We start from the raw sequence: 19,206 nt of genomic DNA, 5'->3' as shown, positions 1-19,206 counted from the left end.
GAAATAATGGGTTGGCACATCATGCATGACTACATCGTCTACGTTGTGTTTTTTTTTTCCTCTCTGGTTTCACTTGGAAATCAAGGAACTGAACATTTTCATAGGGTCGTAGTTAATATGGAATATTTAACTCTTAGATGTTGCAGTTAGTTAAAGGGATACTTTACCAATTCGTGCAATTTTAGTCATAAATGTACCTCAGCAGTGCTACTTACTGTAGATTGAAAATCACATGTGATTGAAAATCACAGAAAAATGCCCAGAGTTTTGGTAAAGAAATGCTAAAGCTGCGATCCAGTTACTTTATTGTTGTTAGCATTGTCTCAGATTAGCATTGTTAGCAATACCAGTTGATGATGATGATGATGATGATGATAACTCATCAAACAACTGCATCCAATGCTTATAGAAACATGGTCCACAGATTAAAAATGGACAAAACTGTGTGTACGACTGATTTAACGATACACTAATAGATAGAGGTGGTGATGAACTGTATAATACTAATACCTACTACTACTTTTACTGTTGATGTATAGGGCAGCCATCTTCGATTATAAACTCTGGGTTGTTGAGGTTCTCTCAACCTTTCTAGTAGGAAAACCAACCTGTAGGAACGTTCTAGTTAAAATTCTGACTTCCAGGGCTAAGCACTGCCAATATAATTGGGAGATCACTGGTTCAAATCCCAGTCATGCAGCTTGCTATCAGCTGTGTGGCAGAAGCCATGGGACACGATACTAGTTTCTGTCCCATGACATGTGGCATGACACGTTATAGACATAAGAAAATCTGTAAGACATAATAAGAAGGTATACGTGAATATAAGAAATATGTGTATGTACTAGTGCATCTCAAAAAATTGGAATATAATTGAAAAGTTATTTTATTTCAGTAATTCAGTTCAGAATGTGAAACTTATATATTATATAGATATATTACACACAGAGTGATCTATTTTAAGCGTTTATTTTTTATTGTTGATAATTATGGCTCACAGCCAATGAAAAGCCAAAAATCAGTGTTTCAGAAAATTAGAATATTATATAGGACCAATTGGTACTTAAGACAGTACTGTGGTCAGTGTGCCAAGTCCTGCTGGAAAATGAAATCTGCATCTCCATAGTAGTTGTCAGGTGCTGTAAGATTTTGTGGGAAAACTTCACTGACTTTAGTCTTGATAATAAAACACAGTGGATCAACACCAGCAGATGACATGTCTCTCCAAACCATCACTGATTGGTGGAAACTTCACACTAGACCTCGAGCAGCTTGGACTGTGTGTCTCTCCACTCTTCCTCCAGACTCTGATCCCTTAATTTCCCTTAAATGAAAAGTAAAATTTACTGATGGATTTACTCAGTGATGGTTTGGAGAGTCATGTCTGTCATCTGCTGGTGTTGATCCACTGTGTTCTGTCAAGTCTAAAGTCAGTGCAACACCTCTATATTGCTGTGGGTTGAAAACCTGAACTGAGCGACGGTCCATTTTAAAGAAGGAGGGAAATCGATGCAGATTGAGCTGTGAAATGGATGGCGGCTCCCGGTGATGCTGGCCACTGTTTCAGGTGGGGCACGGACCCCGGAAACCCTCCGAGGACCCCGAGCCCTCCTCCTACAGACCAGCGACCAATTAGCTGTTTCCCATCGGCTCGTTAAAGAAATCTGGAGCTCGGCGTGAGAGCTTTTGTTTTTTAATTGATTTACAGGACACCCCCGCAATCCCACCTCGTACCCCCCTCCCCTCCTCCTCCCGGGCCACCACCACACGTGGTGCCAGTGTGGGCTGCTGTAGCACATGATGAATTACCTCTCTCTCTGGTGATGCTAATGCATCAAGAGCTCGAGCTGCAGAAGGAAGAACCCCCCCATCTCCCCCCCACATCCAACCTTTTTCCCTTTTCTCTGGAAACTCCACCCACGCTCATCAGCTACACCACCCACAACCACCTCTGGACCCTCTGCCCCCCTTCGCACGTCTCCGTGTTTCATGTGATGTTTTTCTTTGTGTTTGAGATCTCGGACGCCTCAGAGTCTTGTATATCTTGCCTGTTCGGACGGCGCTGCCCCCCGAAGAGCGCTGCACCATTTCCCCAGAGCTTCACTGCTCCACTCAACTAATTATTGCCTTAATTGAGTCTATTAACGCGTCCAGGTGCTCCAAGGTTGCTGATCTCAGCGGGCTGAAGATGCTGCTAATCCCTCTTTAACCTCTTAAACCCCAAGCGCTGGTGTACGGCCCACACTTCCACACTTCTGCACTATTAGAACTTTAAAACTTTAAAACGTACCTGCAAGTTTCATACTTCAGAGTAGTAAATAATTTACACATTTATTTTTTTTAAGGCTAAGGATGCACTAAAATGAACATTTGTGGCCAAATAACACACCATTCCAATATACAATACGACTACTATTTTAAAATGCATATTAAAATACATGTAACACTGAATATTTTAATATCCCAGAAAACAAACCATTAATGGAGCATTAATCATCAATTTACTATCAGTACTATTCTAGTAACACCTTAGCAGTGCAACACTAGTCATTCATTTACTAAAGCAGTGCAATTGCATTCAAAGATTTACCTCAGTAGTGCTGTTCTAATCACAAATTTACTTAAGCAGTGCAAATTTTAGTCAGAAATTTGCCTGCCTCAGTAATGCTTTTTTTAATCATAAATGTACATAAGCATTGCCTTTTTTTGTCAAAGATGTACCTTAGTAGTGCTGTTCTAATCACAAATTTACTTAAGCAGTGCAAATTATAGTCACAAATTTGCTTCAATAACGCTATTTTAATTATACATTTACTTACAGTGCATGTTTTTCTGTCAAAGATTTACCTCAGAAGTGCTGTATTAATCAGAAATGTACTTAAGCAGTGCAAATTATAGTCATACATTTTTTTAATCAAATTTACTTTTTCAAAGATTTTTAGTGCTATTTTAAACATAAACCTTACTTAAGCAGGGCACATTTCCCAGAAATTAAAACAGTGCATTAACCATTAACCAGTTGGTTTACTATCAGTACTATTCTAGTAACACCTTAGCAGTGCAACGTTAGTCATACATTTACTAAAGCATTGCAATTGCATTTAAGGATTTAGCTCAGTAGTGCTGTTTTAATCACAATTTTAGCAAAGCAGTGCAAATTTTAGTCAGACATTTGCCTCTGTAATGTTATTTGAATCATACATTTACTTAAACAGTGCATGTTTTGTCAAAGATTTACTAAAGTAGTGCTGTACTAATGGCAAATGTATATAAGCAGTGCAAATTAGTCATAAATTTTCCTCAGTAATGCTATTTTAACTATATATTTACTTAAACATTATTTTTTTTTCAAAGATTTGCCTCAGTTGTGCTATTTTAAACATAAAACTTACTTTCAGTAAGTGCACATTTCCCAGACAACAAAACAGTCCATTAACAATCAATTTACTATCAATACTACTCAAGTAACACCTGCAGTGCAGTGCAGTGCAGTGCAATATTAGTCATAAATTTACTAAAGCAATGCAATTGAATTCTAAGATTTACCTCAGTAGTGCTGTTCAAATCAGAAATGTATATAAGACATTTGTCTCAGTAGTGCTATTTTAAATATAAATTTACTTAAACAGTGAATTTTTTTGTCAAAGATTTTTCAAAGATCTCAGTTAGTGCTATTCTTATCATACATTTTTAAGGAAGTGCAATTTTAGTCATGAATTCACCTCAGCAGTGCTGCTTTTACCAAAAGTCTAGCTGCTTTTCTCTGTGTAACTGTTTAACAATTTGAGAAAACGCTGCAATAATTTGTTATAAATTACTCAGTCTTTCACTCTTTTGAAGTGCTTTTCTTTGCTGATTACGGCTGAATATTGTAGCTGAAGTGTTGGTTCAGCGTTGGTTCAGGCATTATGTTTGGAGATTTGCTGTCCAAAGATTTGAACCTTAACTTTTGTCGATCCTTTAATAGGCATTACGTATAATTTATTTATTTATTTTTTGGACATGGAAACTCTGTACAGGTTCATTCAGTGAGACCCGGACCCGGGCATTCTCAGCGGCTGCTGGCTTTACTCTCCGCCTGGCTATCTTTTAATGGTTGTCTGTCAGAGGTTTATGAGCTTCAAACCCTTCAATTCTGCTCTGTGGACAGGGACAGACAGTCCTTCAGCACAATCTTGAAGGAGAAAAGGAGGAGCAAAGGGGTTTAGAATGGCAGTGATTGGTCGAGAAAGTTGATTATTTATCGATATTGATCAGTTTGGTCTTGGAAGGGGGGTGGAAGTCATGTGGATTGTGATAGATTGAACGTATATATTAAAATTTTTACATTTGAGCACATCAAGTAACTGCTTTTAACAAAAAGGTTTGGAAAAGTCATGGAAATTTGGTTTACAAGACTTTGTGTTTCAGTTTATCGATGAAGATGATCTGTTTTGAGGTAAAAAAAAAAATAATCAGCTCAGAGTTAATTCAGTAATTTAGCCCGACACAATGGAGCTTTCAGGATCTGACACACATTTTATTATTAAAGATTGTGTATAAGCATTTTTATCATATTCATTTTAGGCCTGATATAATAAAAAAAATCAAACAAAAATTTATTTAATTATTTTTTTTTTTGTTTTATTTTCCATGTCTGCATTGATAGTCATGAAAATTTCCCTTAAAGACATGGAAATGTCATGGGGAAAAATAATAGAAATGCATTGGTTAAAAAGTGTATGAACCGATCCCTGTAATAAACATCTTTAAATGGTTAAATAATGTCTTAACGGATTATAAATTGACACTAGTTAAGATATGATTAATCAAGTATAATGCTTAAGAAGGCTGTAAATAATTAAGACATGAGACATTCATAGTTAAAAAAATTTATGTTCTAAGTTTTGTCAATTTATAACAAAGTTGATATACATTCTGTTAATTAATGTACCCTTACTGTAAAGTGTTTTTGAGACTTTTTAAAGAACAACTGGTTCTTTTTGTTTAAAAAAATATGATTTTATAAAGCATTGCATAGGACTTTTTTGTGTTATTTGGCTGTAATGTTTCCAGACATTCCAGACTGTAGGTACAAGTTACAAGGCTTTCAGCAGTGGAATGGTAAAGCAGGGCTGCAGACATTTTTTTTCACAGCTGTCAATGAATGGTCCTAAAAGAAATAGTGAGGTAACTATAAGTGTCTTAGTCTTTGTTTAAACTGAATTAAAAGAGATCTATAACAACTGCTCTGTGTTCGAAAACATTTCTAAATAAATGTCTGAACATGACCGCAATAGGGCGCAAACCAAAGATGTGGGCGTGGCCAAAAATTCTGCCCTTTTTTTTCCCAACAGTGAGTTGGAAAATAATAGTTCTGTAATAATTATTGTGATAAGCCCGGCTGTGAGCCACTGGAACTCATTGATGGATCCTGAAATGCTGTGGAAGATGAAACCGAAACTTCATGGGAAGCGCTGTTCTTTTAGAGCATTAGTTAAGGAGTTGTTTAGACAGATGTCACATAACTAGCCCTTACGTAGTGGCTTTTGTTACTGATGTTTTTTAACAAACAACTAAAGTGCCCTAAAGTTTGGATAATAGTGTTAATATCATTTGTTAACTTTTTCAACTAAAAGTAAATATTTTTTTTAATTTCCAATTTTTTCCCAGTTTCTCCCATTTTCTCCCCAGTTTGGACGGCCAGTTACCCAACCCTTGCCCAACCCACTCATTAGGACTCCCCCGTCACTAGTGATGCCCCAACATCCCTAGCACACACCCCCATTTTTTTTTAAACTGTTGCTAATGCAGCATTGCCGAGTAGCATCACGGCAAACTCTGAGAAAAGCACAGCTACTCGGTTTTTATACATCAGCTCACAGACGCAGCCTTGTGCTAATCCACATCACCCTTTGGAGTGATGAGGGGAAAGAGCGCCATCTACTGTACCCACCCAGAGAGAGCAAGGCCAATTGTGCTCTCTCAGGGCTCTGGCAGCTGATGGCAGACTACAGGAACAGGATGCAAACCAGCAATTTCCTGCTCATAGTGGCAGGACTTTTTCTTCATTGACAATATACACAGCAAAAAGTCTATGATGTGTGTCAGTGTCAGAGGAATCAGACGATTCAATATTCAGGTCAGTTATAGAGGTCATGATTAGTTTGAGGATGTTTTAGGTGTTTGTTGCTGGTGGTGGTTCTTCTCTTTCGGGCTGATATCTCAGTATTTAGGCCTGTCCTGTCACCCCTCATCTGCACCTGAGTGTGTTACACCTTGGCCGGCGAGTAGGGGCTGGTGGAGCCGGCGGAGTGGCCGCAGGCGGGGTCAGGAGGGGCGGAGGAGAGCGTGGGGCGGCTCTGCGGTTAGACGCCGGCTCTCGCTCCCCTGTAGGCCTGAATCAGCATCAAGGCTGGACCTGCCCGCTGCAGCAGCACCGCGCCGGGCCACGGGCGAGCCGGAGACGTGACCACACGCCTACCCTTAGCATGGCACTTACAGGCTCAGAGAGAGAGAGTGTGTGTGTGTGTGTGTGTGTGTGTGGCGGAGCAGCAAGGGGTAGTACAGGGCTCAATTAGTGTCAGTGAAATTGATTAATGGGAAGAGACATGGAAGGTAAAAGTTAGCTAGCACCTCTGAGTGGTTTCATTTCATGCTTATCCTGCTCTCTGAGTGTGTGTAATTATACTGTTTGATATGCGCATGTACCGCTACCTCCAGAAAAAAGGAAGAAAAAGCTTTTCTGAAGTCCGTATTGAAGATATATATGTATAAGATTATTTTAAGATATATCAAGTTTAGGCTTTATCTATCTATATATATATATATATATATATATATATATATATATATATATATATATATATATATATATATATATATATATATATATATATATATAAAGCCTAAACTTGATGCATCTTAAAATAATTCATATCGTCACTGTCCAATGAAAAGAACTTATCTCCAAAACAGCAACTTTAAAAGAAAAAAAACCTTCTAAACTTTCATTTTGAAGAGTTTCTATTGGTCCCTTCATTAAGAAATGTTGGCACAGTGTAAGGGACAGTTGGTCTGTTCAAATTATGTAGTAAACTAAAATTCAACAATTAGATATAAGGAGATAAGTCTTTTTCATTGGACAGTGACGATATACAGTACCAGTTTCATTATTATAAAATGTTCTGCATTGTATTGTAATTAATACAAAAGTCATCCAAACTAAAAAGAAAGCATAAAAATAACATACAAAGGCACCTCTTGCTAAGATAACTGTAGTTTTGCACACCTTGGCTTGATTTTCTCAGTCAGTTTTATGAGGTAGAGTCATCTGGAATTCAAGCTTTCAGTTAACAGCTGTGCTGAACTCATCAAGAGTTAATTACTGGAATTTCTTGTCTTTTAATGTTAGTTTGAAAGCATCAGTTGTAAAGTAGTGAAGAGGTAGAGTTACAGGTATACAGTGAATAGTGAATATTTGAGTAATGTTCTAATCCAGATTATAAGAAGCAACAACTACTCAATTTAAGTAAAGAAAAAAAGAAATTAAAAAAGAAGTGAGGTCAGTCAATCCAAAAAGAAGCATTTCAAGAACTTTAAAAGTATCCTCAAGTGTAGTTACAACAAAGACTATAGTAAATATTATAATGATGAAACTAGCTCTCATCAGGACCGCCCTAGAAAAGGAATAGCAAGAGTTACCTCTGTTGTACAGGATAAGTTCATCCCAGTTACCAGCTTCAGAAATCGCAAGCTCCCCAGAGCCACCTTGCATTTGTTAAACACTTTTAAGGTCCTACATGATTCCTTATGGGTTCCTTTTTTAGCCTGGATGACTTCAGTATTTATTTACAATGTAGGAAAAAAATATATATATCAAATATATATTATATCCAACTTGTATATTGCGATATATTGAATTCTTTCAATAAGCTTCTGCAGTGCCACAAGATTTATTATTTCAATCCAGTGTTGCATTAATTAATTTTTCACCAAGATCTATCAGCAGCATTGATGATGGTAGAGTCTGACCACTGCACAAAGCAGCTCTTCTCCATCCAGCACATCCCAAAGATTCTCAATGAGGTTAAGATCTGGACTCTGTGGTGAACCCCCCCCAATCCATGTGTGAAAATGATGATCTCATGCTCCCTGAACCCTGAACTCTTTCACTATTCCAGCCCCATGAATCCTGACATTGTCTTATCTTGGAATATGGCCGTGAACATCAGGGAAGAACAAAATAAATGCATTGCTGGAATAACCTGGTCTATATTCAGCAGAGGTGGATAAAGTACTGAAAATTTGTAATTAAGTAAAAGTACCTTTACTTTGCTTAAATTGTACTCAAGTAAAAGTAAAAGTACCAATCTAAAAATCTACTCGAGTAAAAGTAAAAAAGTACTCAACTTTGAGTAAAAGTTACATAGTTACTTTTAATTATTTGATGTAAAAAAGTACCACAAATCATACATTAAATAATTTTTAATTAACTATTATTCCACATAATAATTTGGACGTTTCAGGCAGTATTTGTTCAGACCACCCCATAAAACATTTTCAAGAACAAGTGGCATAGGTTTCTATCATCCATTTTTTTTCTTTACTGTTAAAAAGTTATGGTCATCTAGGTGACTGTATACTGTATTTTTACAGTTTTACAGACCATTATTATTTTTTAACATGCCATTGCTGTGCTTTAACTGCTATTTACATGTTTTTTTTTTGGGGTTTTTTTTTACATTTATGCAGATTGTTTAATGATAAAACACTTAACACGACGAGCTTTCTCAGGTTTGATGTGGAAGTTTTGAAAGCTGAACAGCTCTGTCCAGCGGGGCACATTGTGTATTGCATGAGGACGTTATTGCCTCGCTATTCCACGTGCCAGCATTTTATTTTTTACTCAGTAACGGGGAGTTTTCCAATGTAGCGAAGTAAATTACTTGTGTCAAAATGTACTTGAGTAAAAGTAAAATGACCTATTTTAAAAACTACTTTTAAAAATTACAAATTACTTTACAAAATCTATTTCAATACAGTAACTTGAGTAAATGTTATTCATTACTTTCACCTCTGATATTCAGTATATTCAGGTAGTCAGCTGACCTCATTCTTTCAGCACTTACTGTTGCTGAACCTAAACCTGCAGACCAACTGCAGCATCAACCAACCCCACATCATTTACTTGCTTTTTTTTGTTGTTTTTTTTTTTAGCCAGGCAGTCTATAATATACAGTAATATATAATTTTACATTTTACAAGGCATATGCTAGCCTGGAGAAAAAAATCTACTTAAAAAAATAATAATGAAATAAAGCTACAGGGCAGTGCGATCATTTGGTCAGTGTGACGCAGTGATCATTTGATTAATGCAAATGATTTCGGTGCACAAACGTAAGGTGATGAATTGCTTTTTCACTCCCACTGAGAGTATGCTGTAGTGCTCTCTGTGTGTGTGTGTGTTTGTGTGTGTGTGTGTGTGTGTGTGTGTCCTCGGTGTGTAGCGGGGGGCTTCATTTAGTAGGACGAGGAGAGCCACACACACAGCCTTGGGAGCACCTGGGTGGGGAGAAGTGCTGCATGCTTCTCTTTCACATTCATTCCTACATCTATTTTTATGACTCATTTTGCATGTTCAGGAGGGCGCTTCAGTCTGCCGGAGTCGGACCCTGGCATTCTTTACGCCTTCCAGTTTTTTTTTTACCCCCCCTCCTTTTTTTCTTTTTTATCCCTCCATCCCCCCGTATCTCTCTCCTCTCCGCAGGAATGCAGCTTTTTTACCCCCTGCATGACACCCGCTGCAAATGAGCCCTTGGAGGGAGTTGGTCTGTTCCTTTAAATGTAGATTTCTGTGGCACCAGTGGCTCTCTGTCACCCAAATTGATGAAGCAGATTTATGACGGCTGCTGGGCACAACAAATTAAGTTGACAGTGATGTATGGGGGGCTAATGCCACAATGATCCCTCAGTACCACCGCTGGACGTTCCTACCTTCTCCACGCTCTTGTTAGGATCTGTTAGGCAGCCACATAATGAAATTCCACTGACTGATTTGTGTGTGTGTGTGTGTGTGTGTTTTTCTCTCTTTCTCCCCTCCATCCCTCATTTTTCCACCTCCTTCCCTCCTTTTGTCTCTCCCTTCTCCTCGCCTCTGTCCTCTCTGCTCGTCACCTTCGATCCCCAGACTCATCCCAACGCCAGCAAACTGCCCCTGAAGGATGCTTTCACCTTCGACGACTACAGGTTGGTTGGAACGTCCTGCCTCACTTCCCCAGTTGGAACTGAACTGGAACTTCTCCTCTCTGACTCTTAGATTAATTTTTACAGTGAAAAAAGTACAGACTGGATGCGAGGCTGTGAAATGGCCCCTTATAAAATCCCAATTGTTCTTTAATTTGCACAAAATTACATTATCACACTGTAAAACCTGCAACCACTGCAGATTCATACTGGATAAAAATTATTTAACACTTATCTCACATGATTATATTAACTATACCACTGCAGATTCATACTGGATAAAAATTATTTAACACTTATCTCACATGGTTATATTAACTATACCACTGCAGATTCATACTGGATTAAAATAATGAAGCACTTATCTCATATGACTATACTAACTATACCACTGCAGATTCATACTGGATTAAAATAATGAAGCACTTATCTCACATGACAATACTAACTACACCACTGCAGATTCATACTGGATAAAAATAATCTAAAGCTTCTCTCTCATGACTATACTAACTATACCACTGCAGATTCATACTGGATTAAAATAATGAAGCACTTATCTCACATGACAATACTAACTACACCACTGCAGATTCATACTGGATAAAAATAATCTAAAGCTTCTCTCTCATGACTATACTAACTATACCACTGCAGATTCATACTGGATTAAAATAATGAAGCACTTATCTCATATGACTATACTAACTATACCACTGCAGATTCATACTGGATTAAAATAATTAAGCACTTATCTCACATGAATATACTAACTACACCACTGCAGATTCATACTGGATTAAAATAATGAAGCACTTATCTCATATGACTATACTAACTATACCACTGCAGATTCATACTGGATTAAAATAATTAAGCACTTATCTCATATGACTATACTAACTATACCCCTGCAGATTCATACTGGATTAAAATAATGAAGCACTTATCTCACATGACTGTATTAACTATACCACTGCAGATTCATACTGGATTAAAATAATTGCACGCTTATCTCACATGACTATACTAACTATACCACTGCAGATTCATACTGGGTTAAAATAAATTAGCACTTGTCTCACATGACTATACTAACTATACCACTGCAGATTCATACTGGATTAAAATAAATAAGCACTTATCTCACATGACTATACTAACTACACCACTGCAGATTCATACTGGATTGAAACCAGTCCACAATTGTTACTGTCATACTGTTTGTTAAATGTTGAAGCATTGCAAAGTCATACCGTTTAAATTTACTCCACACACTGCAGTTTCATACTGGGTTAAAATCAGCCTGCACTTATTACTATCATACTGTTTACTGTCAAACTGTAATGCCTCAGATTCACACTGGGTTAAAATCAGCCTAGAATTATTATCATACTGTACACACACATCATACTGTATACACTGCACACACTGCAGATTCATACTGGGTTAAAATCAGTCTATAGTTATTACTATTATATTGTGAACTTGCACACACTGAAGATTCATACTGGGTTTAAATCCCTCTACATTTATTACTATTGTCCCGTAAAACCTGCGCACACTACAAAAAAATAATTCCAGATTTATCACATATGACACTATAAACTACACTGTAGATTCATACTGCACACACTACAGATTCATACTGGGTTAAAATTAGTCTACATTTCTTACTATCGTCCTGTAAAGCCTGCACGCACTAAATAAAATAATTTCAAGCTTATCACATAACTTTATAAACAGCACTGCAGATTCATACTGGATTAAAAACAGTCCACAATTATTGCTGTCAGACTGTAAAATGTGAAAGCATTTGCAGATTCATACTGGTTTCAGTTCACTCCACATTTATTGCTGTTTTGACTACAAAAGCTGCTCACATTACAGATTCATACTGGAATGAAGTTAGCCTACAGTAATTACTATCATTCTGTGAAACCTGCATACACTGCAAATTCATACTGGGTTAAAATTAGTCTGCAGTTTTTACCATCATCACATAATACCTGTACACACTACAGATTCATACTGGATTTAAAAGGTCCAGAATTATTACTGCCAGACTGTTAAATGTGGAAGCATTGCAAATTCATACTGGTATAAAATCAGCCTACAGTTATTACTTTCTTTCTGTGAAACCTGCATATCCTGTGCAGATTCATACTGGATAGAAATCGCTCCACATTGTTAAGAGTAAGCATGTTGTTTGGAACGTCCTGCCTCACTTTTCCTGAACTGGAACTTCTCTTGTCTGACTCTGAGAGGAGGAAGAGGGAGGGAATAAACTGAAAGGGAGGAAGGGAAGAGTGCGGCTGGTTGTGAGGCTATGGAATGGCCTCTTAAAACGAGGCGTTTGTTCTCATTGTTCTTTCATTAGCACCAAATTATCTGTGAGGGAATTATTTATCATTGGTCCCCTTTTATCTTCGGATTGTTGGGCATGATGCAAGTCTTCGCTCCCGCTGGGCAATATGTGAAAGGAATGAAATAGCGTCTTGTCATAGTTAATGCCTGCGTCTCCAGTAGCCTCAGATATTCCAGATCTTTATTAATTAGAGCGGGATCATTTGTAGAGGTGAGGGGGAATATTCTGTTCTCTGAGGATGAGCAGTCCCTGTCCTGAAGCCATTATTATCATACCTGCGCTGCAGAAGAGCTTATGTGACCAGGCAAATTGATTAGAAGGACTTGTCAAACTGCCTAATTTCAATAATAGTGTGAGTAATAATCCTTTGTATTTTATGGTATTAGACAGTAATTTGTAGCCTTCATACACTCTGTACTAAGTTCATTAATTAAACTGATTAAATGGACTTTTAAAATTAAAAAGTACGTGTGTGTGATTCATACCTTAAGTCTATAATTATTTAGTTATACAGCAGGTGCCAAATAATGCATCTTTAAGGTTTAGAACTGATTAATAAAGCTAATAAATCAATGGATTTATTCTAAGAAAACAAATCAGTTCTGGATTATTCTTAAAAAAAGAAATCTGAGAGGCCAGCTGGTAATTTCCCCCAAAATTCCCCAGAGATATTCCAGATTTACAGGTAATAGCTACCCTTGTTAAAAAAAAAAGTGCTTTTAATGAAATTTTTTAAAAGTATACTTAACATAGAAAAGTTTTTTTTTGTAATAAAATTTAAATATGTAGTTGAGTACATAATAAATGTTTTATTTTGAAACAACTTATGGCAACTTAAGTATATTTCAATTGTAATTAAGCTAGTACCACTAATACAACAAAATCATTAAAATGTGATTTTGAGTGCTTTTTTCAAATAACTTGTGCAAACTTGAGTAGATTTAAGTGTTTTTTTTTTTTTTTTTTTAACAACTTGAAGTATGTTGTAAATTTACTACTTTGCATATTGTTGCACATATTGTGGTCACCTTAATGCTACTGGGAAAAAACTACACTAAAGTGCAATTGACTGATCTTCATTTTTTTTTAAGTATTTTTTTTTTTATTTAATTAGTTGAGTAGTTTTTGCTTCTCATATTCTGGATTAGAACATTACTCAAATATTCACTATTCACTGTATACCTGTAACTCTACCTCTTCACTACTTTACTTTAACTGATGCTCTCAAACACTTTATTAAGAGACAAGAAATTCAAGTAATTAACTCTTGATGAGTTCAGCACAGCTGTTAACTGAAAGCTTGAATTCAAGATGACTCTACCTCATAAAACTTAATGAGAAAATCCAGCCGAGATGTGCAAACCTGTCTAATCTAAGCAAGAATTGCTATTTTTTTATTTTATTTTATTATTAATCTACATTGCAGAACGTTTTTTAAATAATGAAAAACCGCCTCATCATTTATGGTTTGTTTTTGACTGGTACTGTAACACCAACTAATCCACCTTTAATAGTCCTCGTCAGTTGATTTCTGTTGTTACTGACAGTGATGCTCTTCTGTATTTTAGATGGGCTGTATCTTCTGTGATGACCCGCCAGAACCAGATCCCCACAGAGGACGGCAGCCGGGTCACCCTGGCTCTGATCCCACTGTGGGACATGTGCAACCACACCAATGGCCTGGTGAGTACACACGCACACACACACACACACACTGATGCAAAACTGGACCCTGGCACTGTCCGATGTGTATCGCAGGTGCTGTGTTAGGATCTCCTATCCTGTATTCTGCCCCCTCCCCACTCCCCCGCTGGCCTACACTCACACTGAGTTTAAACAATCCGTGCCCGAGCACACTTTCTCTGCTCAGTGGGCGTGCTGGTGTTGTGCTGAATTCAGACCCGCGATATTACGATATTGGAAAATCTTTAAATTGCAAATGTTCTTTTTTCGAAAATGTACATTGCAATATTAAACAATGCAGGGCCCATGACACCAGCAGCCCCGCCCCCACCCATGCGCTGTCTTGTGTCCGGATAGATCAAAAGCTAAGTCAGCGCCGAGCTCAACTCAAAACCCGAGGAAAACAGCAAAACAATAGCAATCAGCCTATTAAACAGGCATTTAAACAGCTTTTTAAAAGTTAAATAGAAGCGTTTTTCTCGGATTAAAACCGAGAATTCAGCTGCAAAATATCTGCAAAAATCACAAAACTGTGCTGGACTGAGGTGCACAGCTTTCAACACTTGCTCATGTTTACAAGCACATTTGGATGGAGGCCATGCATGCAGTTACCTCGTGTTTACTCCTGCCCCCTCCCCATTACGCTTCTCAGGCAGCAGCAGCCTGTCACTAACACAGACACAGAGACAGCGCTGTGTATCTACTTCTTGTGTTGAGAATCAAAAAATTGCAACATGTTGTGTTTGATTTAATTGCCTTAAGCGACATCGCACTTCCTGCACTGTGACTATTGCACATGCACACATCGAGATGACTACACTGTAAACTCATACGTTGTTTGAACTCAAATGATTTAAGTCTGTTTTACATCAAATTGGATGTTTCTAAACAATACTCAAATATTTTGAGTTAGTTGAACATTTGTGGGCACATAATAATAATACATTCAAACTGAGATCTTTGAGTTGAACCACCTTATAATAACTGAGTTTAGTCTGTTGCCATTTGCAGCTTCTTTTCCATTGGCTTCTGTCACAATCTATTTGCATACTGGGTGTGTCCAACAGTTTCTGACAGACTAACACTCACCATCAGTGTGTAGTGATTCCCTCTGGGCTACCTAAGAAATAATTTAAGTTTCTTTTTAGTTGTAATAACTTAATATATACTAACTCATTAACTTTTTTAAGGCAACCTTTTTTTAAAAAAAAAAGTAACTTCAACTTATCTGGGCTTACAGTGTATGCTTAAATGATATATCGTGCAGCTCTAATGCGCACAGTGCCATAGTGAACCGTGCCCTGGGCCAGCGCTTCAGGTGCCGGGCATGGCACGGATTGCCTAGTGTGAGTACAGCCCTAGTTATGCGTTTGTAAATGCATATCATGGGGATATACTGTATGCGAAACAAGCTGTTTGTAAGAAAAGCTCTAAAGTAATGTAGTTTTGTGTTGATTGTGCTGGCGGCTCGGGGGATATTTTATATTTATTTGAATCATTTGTATTTGATTGCATTCAGCGCCTCTCGCCGCAGAGCAATATATCGCTTTCTTTCATTTGTGCGGGGAAACGCGTTTATATCCTGCAATGAATTTTTCTTTTTGAATTGTCATATGTTGTGAAAATGAGAGTCATTAAGATGCTTAATGAAACGACTCCCTGCTATTCCCCTGGTTTAGGGTTAATAAAAATGCATTGTTTCTGTAATAGTTTTGTTTATCGTGAAGTTCCGACAATTTAGCCTGGCTTTATTAAGTTGTATTAATTTCTTTACATTTTCTGTGATTGGATTTCACAGGTACGTATTTGCCGGGACATGCGCTGATTTAGTGCTTTATAACTTTAAAATGTATCTAAGCATCTTAATCGGTTTGTTTTTTTACACACTGGTAATAAGTGGTGTGACAAACAGCTTTGTATTATTTATTTTTGGGTTTATAAGGTTGTTTAATTGAACAATTAATACACTAGAGCTTTTTTTCCACAGTGACTGGGTGTGTAGCAGTGCTGTTATAAGAGTATTATCTCAGGATTTTATGTTGTTAATCTGAGAAGAACACACACCTGATCTCAGTGCTTTTCTTTTTTCAGATTACGACCGGCTATAATCTGGAAGATGACAGGTGTGAGTGTGTTGCTCTGCAGGACTATAAGGAGAATGAGCAGGTGAGTGTGTTATTTACAGCTCTTCTGACTGTTAAACACAGTGTTGGGTTATGAGACCTCAGACCTGAACAGCTTATTGTGAATTAATGTAATTTATTGTTAGTAACTGAGTAATGGCATAGAAGAACCAGTCATTTTAAAACTAAAACTCGCTTAAAAATACTGAATTAAAAGTTTTTTCCATTATAAATTAAATCAGTAGTTTTAAGCGAGTTTTAGTTTTAAAATGACTGATTCTTTAGTTTTTAGTGTATATTTGATTGCATTGCCCCAAATGTCTCTGAGCTCTAGAGTTTATAAATGTATAAATGTTGTCTTTGCAGAAAAAAAAAATGTGATTAATGTAAAAGTTATTTTGGAGCACTTCTATTGGCCCATTCATCATTTAAAAAATAAATTAAAACAGATATATATATGAAGGAATAAAACGATGAAAATGACAAAAAATCCACCATATTCGAATGATGTCACAAAAATTATACAACCGAAGTGGACATACAAGGTTTTCACATGGCCGTAGCAAAATGTAAGTGATGGCAAATTACCTGGTCAGCAACTTCTTCAGTTAGACACTCTCACTGAATCCTCACTTAATTTGAGTTTTTTTGGGTTTATAGATTCTACTGTTATATAGAGGTAATTGCAGGTAGACACACTCACTGACTACTGACTTTGTTTGTGTTTATTTGCGTTTATATAGTCTAATGTTATATAGAGTTAATTACTGGTAGATACTCTCACTGACCACTGACTTTATTTGGGTTTATACATTTTAATGTTATATAGAGTTAATTGCAGGTAAAAATCACTCACTGACTACAAACTTTTATTCATGTTTATTTGGGTTTATTTTAATGGTGTATATAGCTAATTACAGGTAGACACACTCACTTACCGCTGACTTTACTCATATTTATTTAGGTTTATGTATTCTAATGTTATATGGTGTTAGTTACAGGTAGACACTCTCATTGACCACTGAATTTATTTATGTTTATTTGGCTGTGGTTTATTCTAAGTTTATATAGATTTAATTACAGATGTACATTCTCACTGACCACTGACTTTATTTATGTTTAGGTGGGTTTATATATTCTGATATATATTCTGAGTTAATTCTGACTTTATTTATTTGGCTGTGGTTTATTCTCATGTTATATAGAGAAAATTTTCTCTGAATGTAAAATTGGAATAATCCCAAATAAACAGCGTCAATTACAGGTAGATACTCTCACTGACATTTAACCCCTGTTATTTGGCTGTAATTTAAAATTCTAGTATTCTATACAGTTCAGGTAAGTACTTAAGTTTTGACCACTGACTTTATTTATGTTTATTTGGGTTTATATATTCTAATATTATTTAGAGTTAATTACAGGTAGGCACTCTGTGTATTTTAATGCTATGTGAAGTTTTTTCAGGTAGGTGTGAACGGGTCTGTTCTGTCCATCGTTTTTGGGTGTTGGGTTTCCGTTCACGTGTTCCCGCTCCGTTTTTTTTCTCCCGCTCACGGTCGTGTGATGCGTTTATCAGCCGTTGGCTGTTACAGGGGCTCGTGGGTAATATCAGCTCACAGGCATTCAGCTCCAGCCATAGGGAGAGAGGAGAGGGGGGGGCACGGGCTGACAGGCCAGGTAGATCCCCCCCCCCCCTCCTCCACAGCAGAATAGGAATTATTTGATAAGATTTGGGGAGACAGGCGGGAGAGGAGGAGAGGGGCTGTGGGGGCTGCCGTGTTGGACGAGGGTGGAGGGGAGGGTCGGAGTGCCGAGGCTTCTGATCCCTGATTCCTGCTGCAGATTTCACATGGGGCCTGAACTGGTAGCAGTGGCTGAAATCAGGACTTTCCCTTTCTTTCTCTCTCTCGTTCACTCTCTCTATATATATACCCAGCTCTTCTCTTTCTTTATCTGACTCTCTCTCTCTCTCTCTCTCTCTCTCTCTCTGGCTGACTCTGTGCTGCACTATCAGTAAGTGTTATACGGAGGAGGGAGACGTGAGTGGGGTTTGGAAAGGGACACAACCGCAGCTCTGGAATGATGGAAGTTTGAAGTTCGTTTTTTGGGACCCAAGCTGTGTTAAGTCTGAGCTAAAATGGACAGTATAGGTGGGAGATTTGTTTTTTATTCTTAGGCCCAGTCTAATTTCAGCCCTTGGCCCTACTACATACCCCTATTACCCCTAGTAATAACCCTTCAAGCACCTGATTCGTCATCAGGAGCGCCAAAGTTCAGTAACCTAATTGCTGCTGCTGGTTACCTGTATAACTTATTTTAATATTGTATGTCTTCAGAAAGGAAGGACAAGGAGCTGAAATTAGCTTTGATTAGCTTTTTTTTTTTCTTCATTTTATTTTTCCGTTCCACCCTAAATGCTGCAGCCCCTGCCGTCTGTTGCACCATTTAAGGTGGAACTGAAAAGTTAGCTAGCTTGCTACTGAGACAAACTACTAGCAATCTTTTTTTTTTATGCTTTTTATGAAAAATTCGGCCACAAAACATTGAAACTACGCATTAAACTATAGTAATATAGTGCTAATCATCACTTTTAATAAAGAAAATATTTACATTTGTGTGTTTCTTAGCAGTGATTCACATAACCCTTTGTTTGAAGTGTGTATCTGTAAAATCTTTGTATAAAAAGGCTAACAAGCCCTATTCCTTCCCCTAACCTACCCCCAGAGGGGTAGGGGTAAGGGGTGAAATGGGATTGATGCATCTCGATTCGGACGTGGACCAATCTAAAGCGATTCACAAATGACAGAA

At 37.4% G+C, this 19,206-nt stretch overlaps 1 protein-coding gene across 2 annotated transcripts in view; it reads left to right on the top strand.

The window, feature by feature from the left end:
* setd3 (SET domain containing 3, actin histidine methyltransferase) overlaps nucleotides 1-19,206 on the top strand; it is a 58,333-nt gene that overhangs the window by 21,087 nt on the left and 18,040 nt on the right. For both annotated transcript variants that reach the window (XM_022673270.2, XM_049464133.1), the window contains exons 7-9: nucleotides 10,169-10,227; nucleotides 14,161-14,275; nucleotides 16,367-16,441. In XM_022673270.2, coding sequence (XP_022528991.2) covers nucleotides 10,169-10,227; nucleotides 14,161-14,275; nucleotides 16,367-16,441 — 249 coding nt within the window. The remainder of the gene's footprint in view (nucleotides 1-10,168; nucleotides 10,228-14,160; nucleotides 14,276-16,366; nucleotides 16,442-19,206) is intronic.

This window comes from Astyanax mexicanus, chromosome 14, assembly GCF_023375975.1.
Source record: "Astyanax mexicanus isolate ESR-SI-001 chromosome 14, AstMex3_surface, whole genome shotgun sequence".
Classification (NCBI taxonomy): domain Eukaryota; kingdom Metazoa; phylum Chordata; class Actinopteri; order Characiformes; family Acestrorhamphidae; genus Astyanax; species Astyanax mexicanus.
This window is presented reverse-complemented; position numbering and strand designations above follow the sequence as displayed.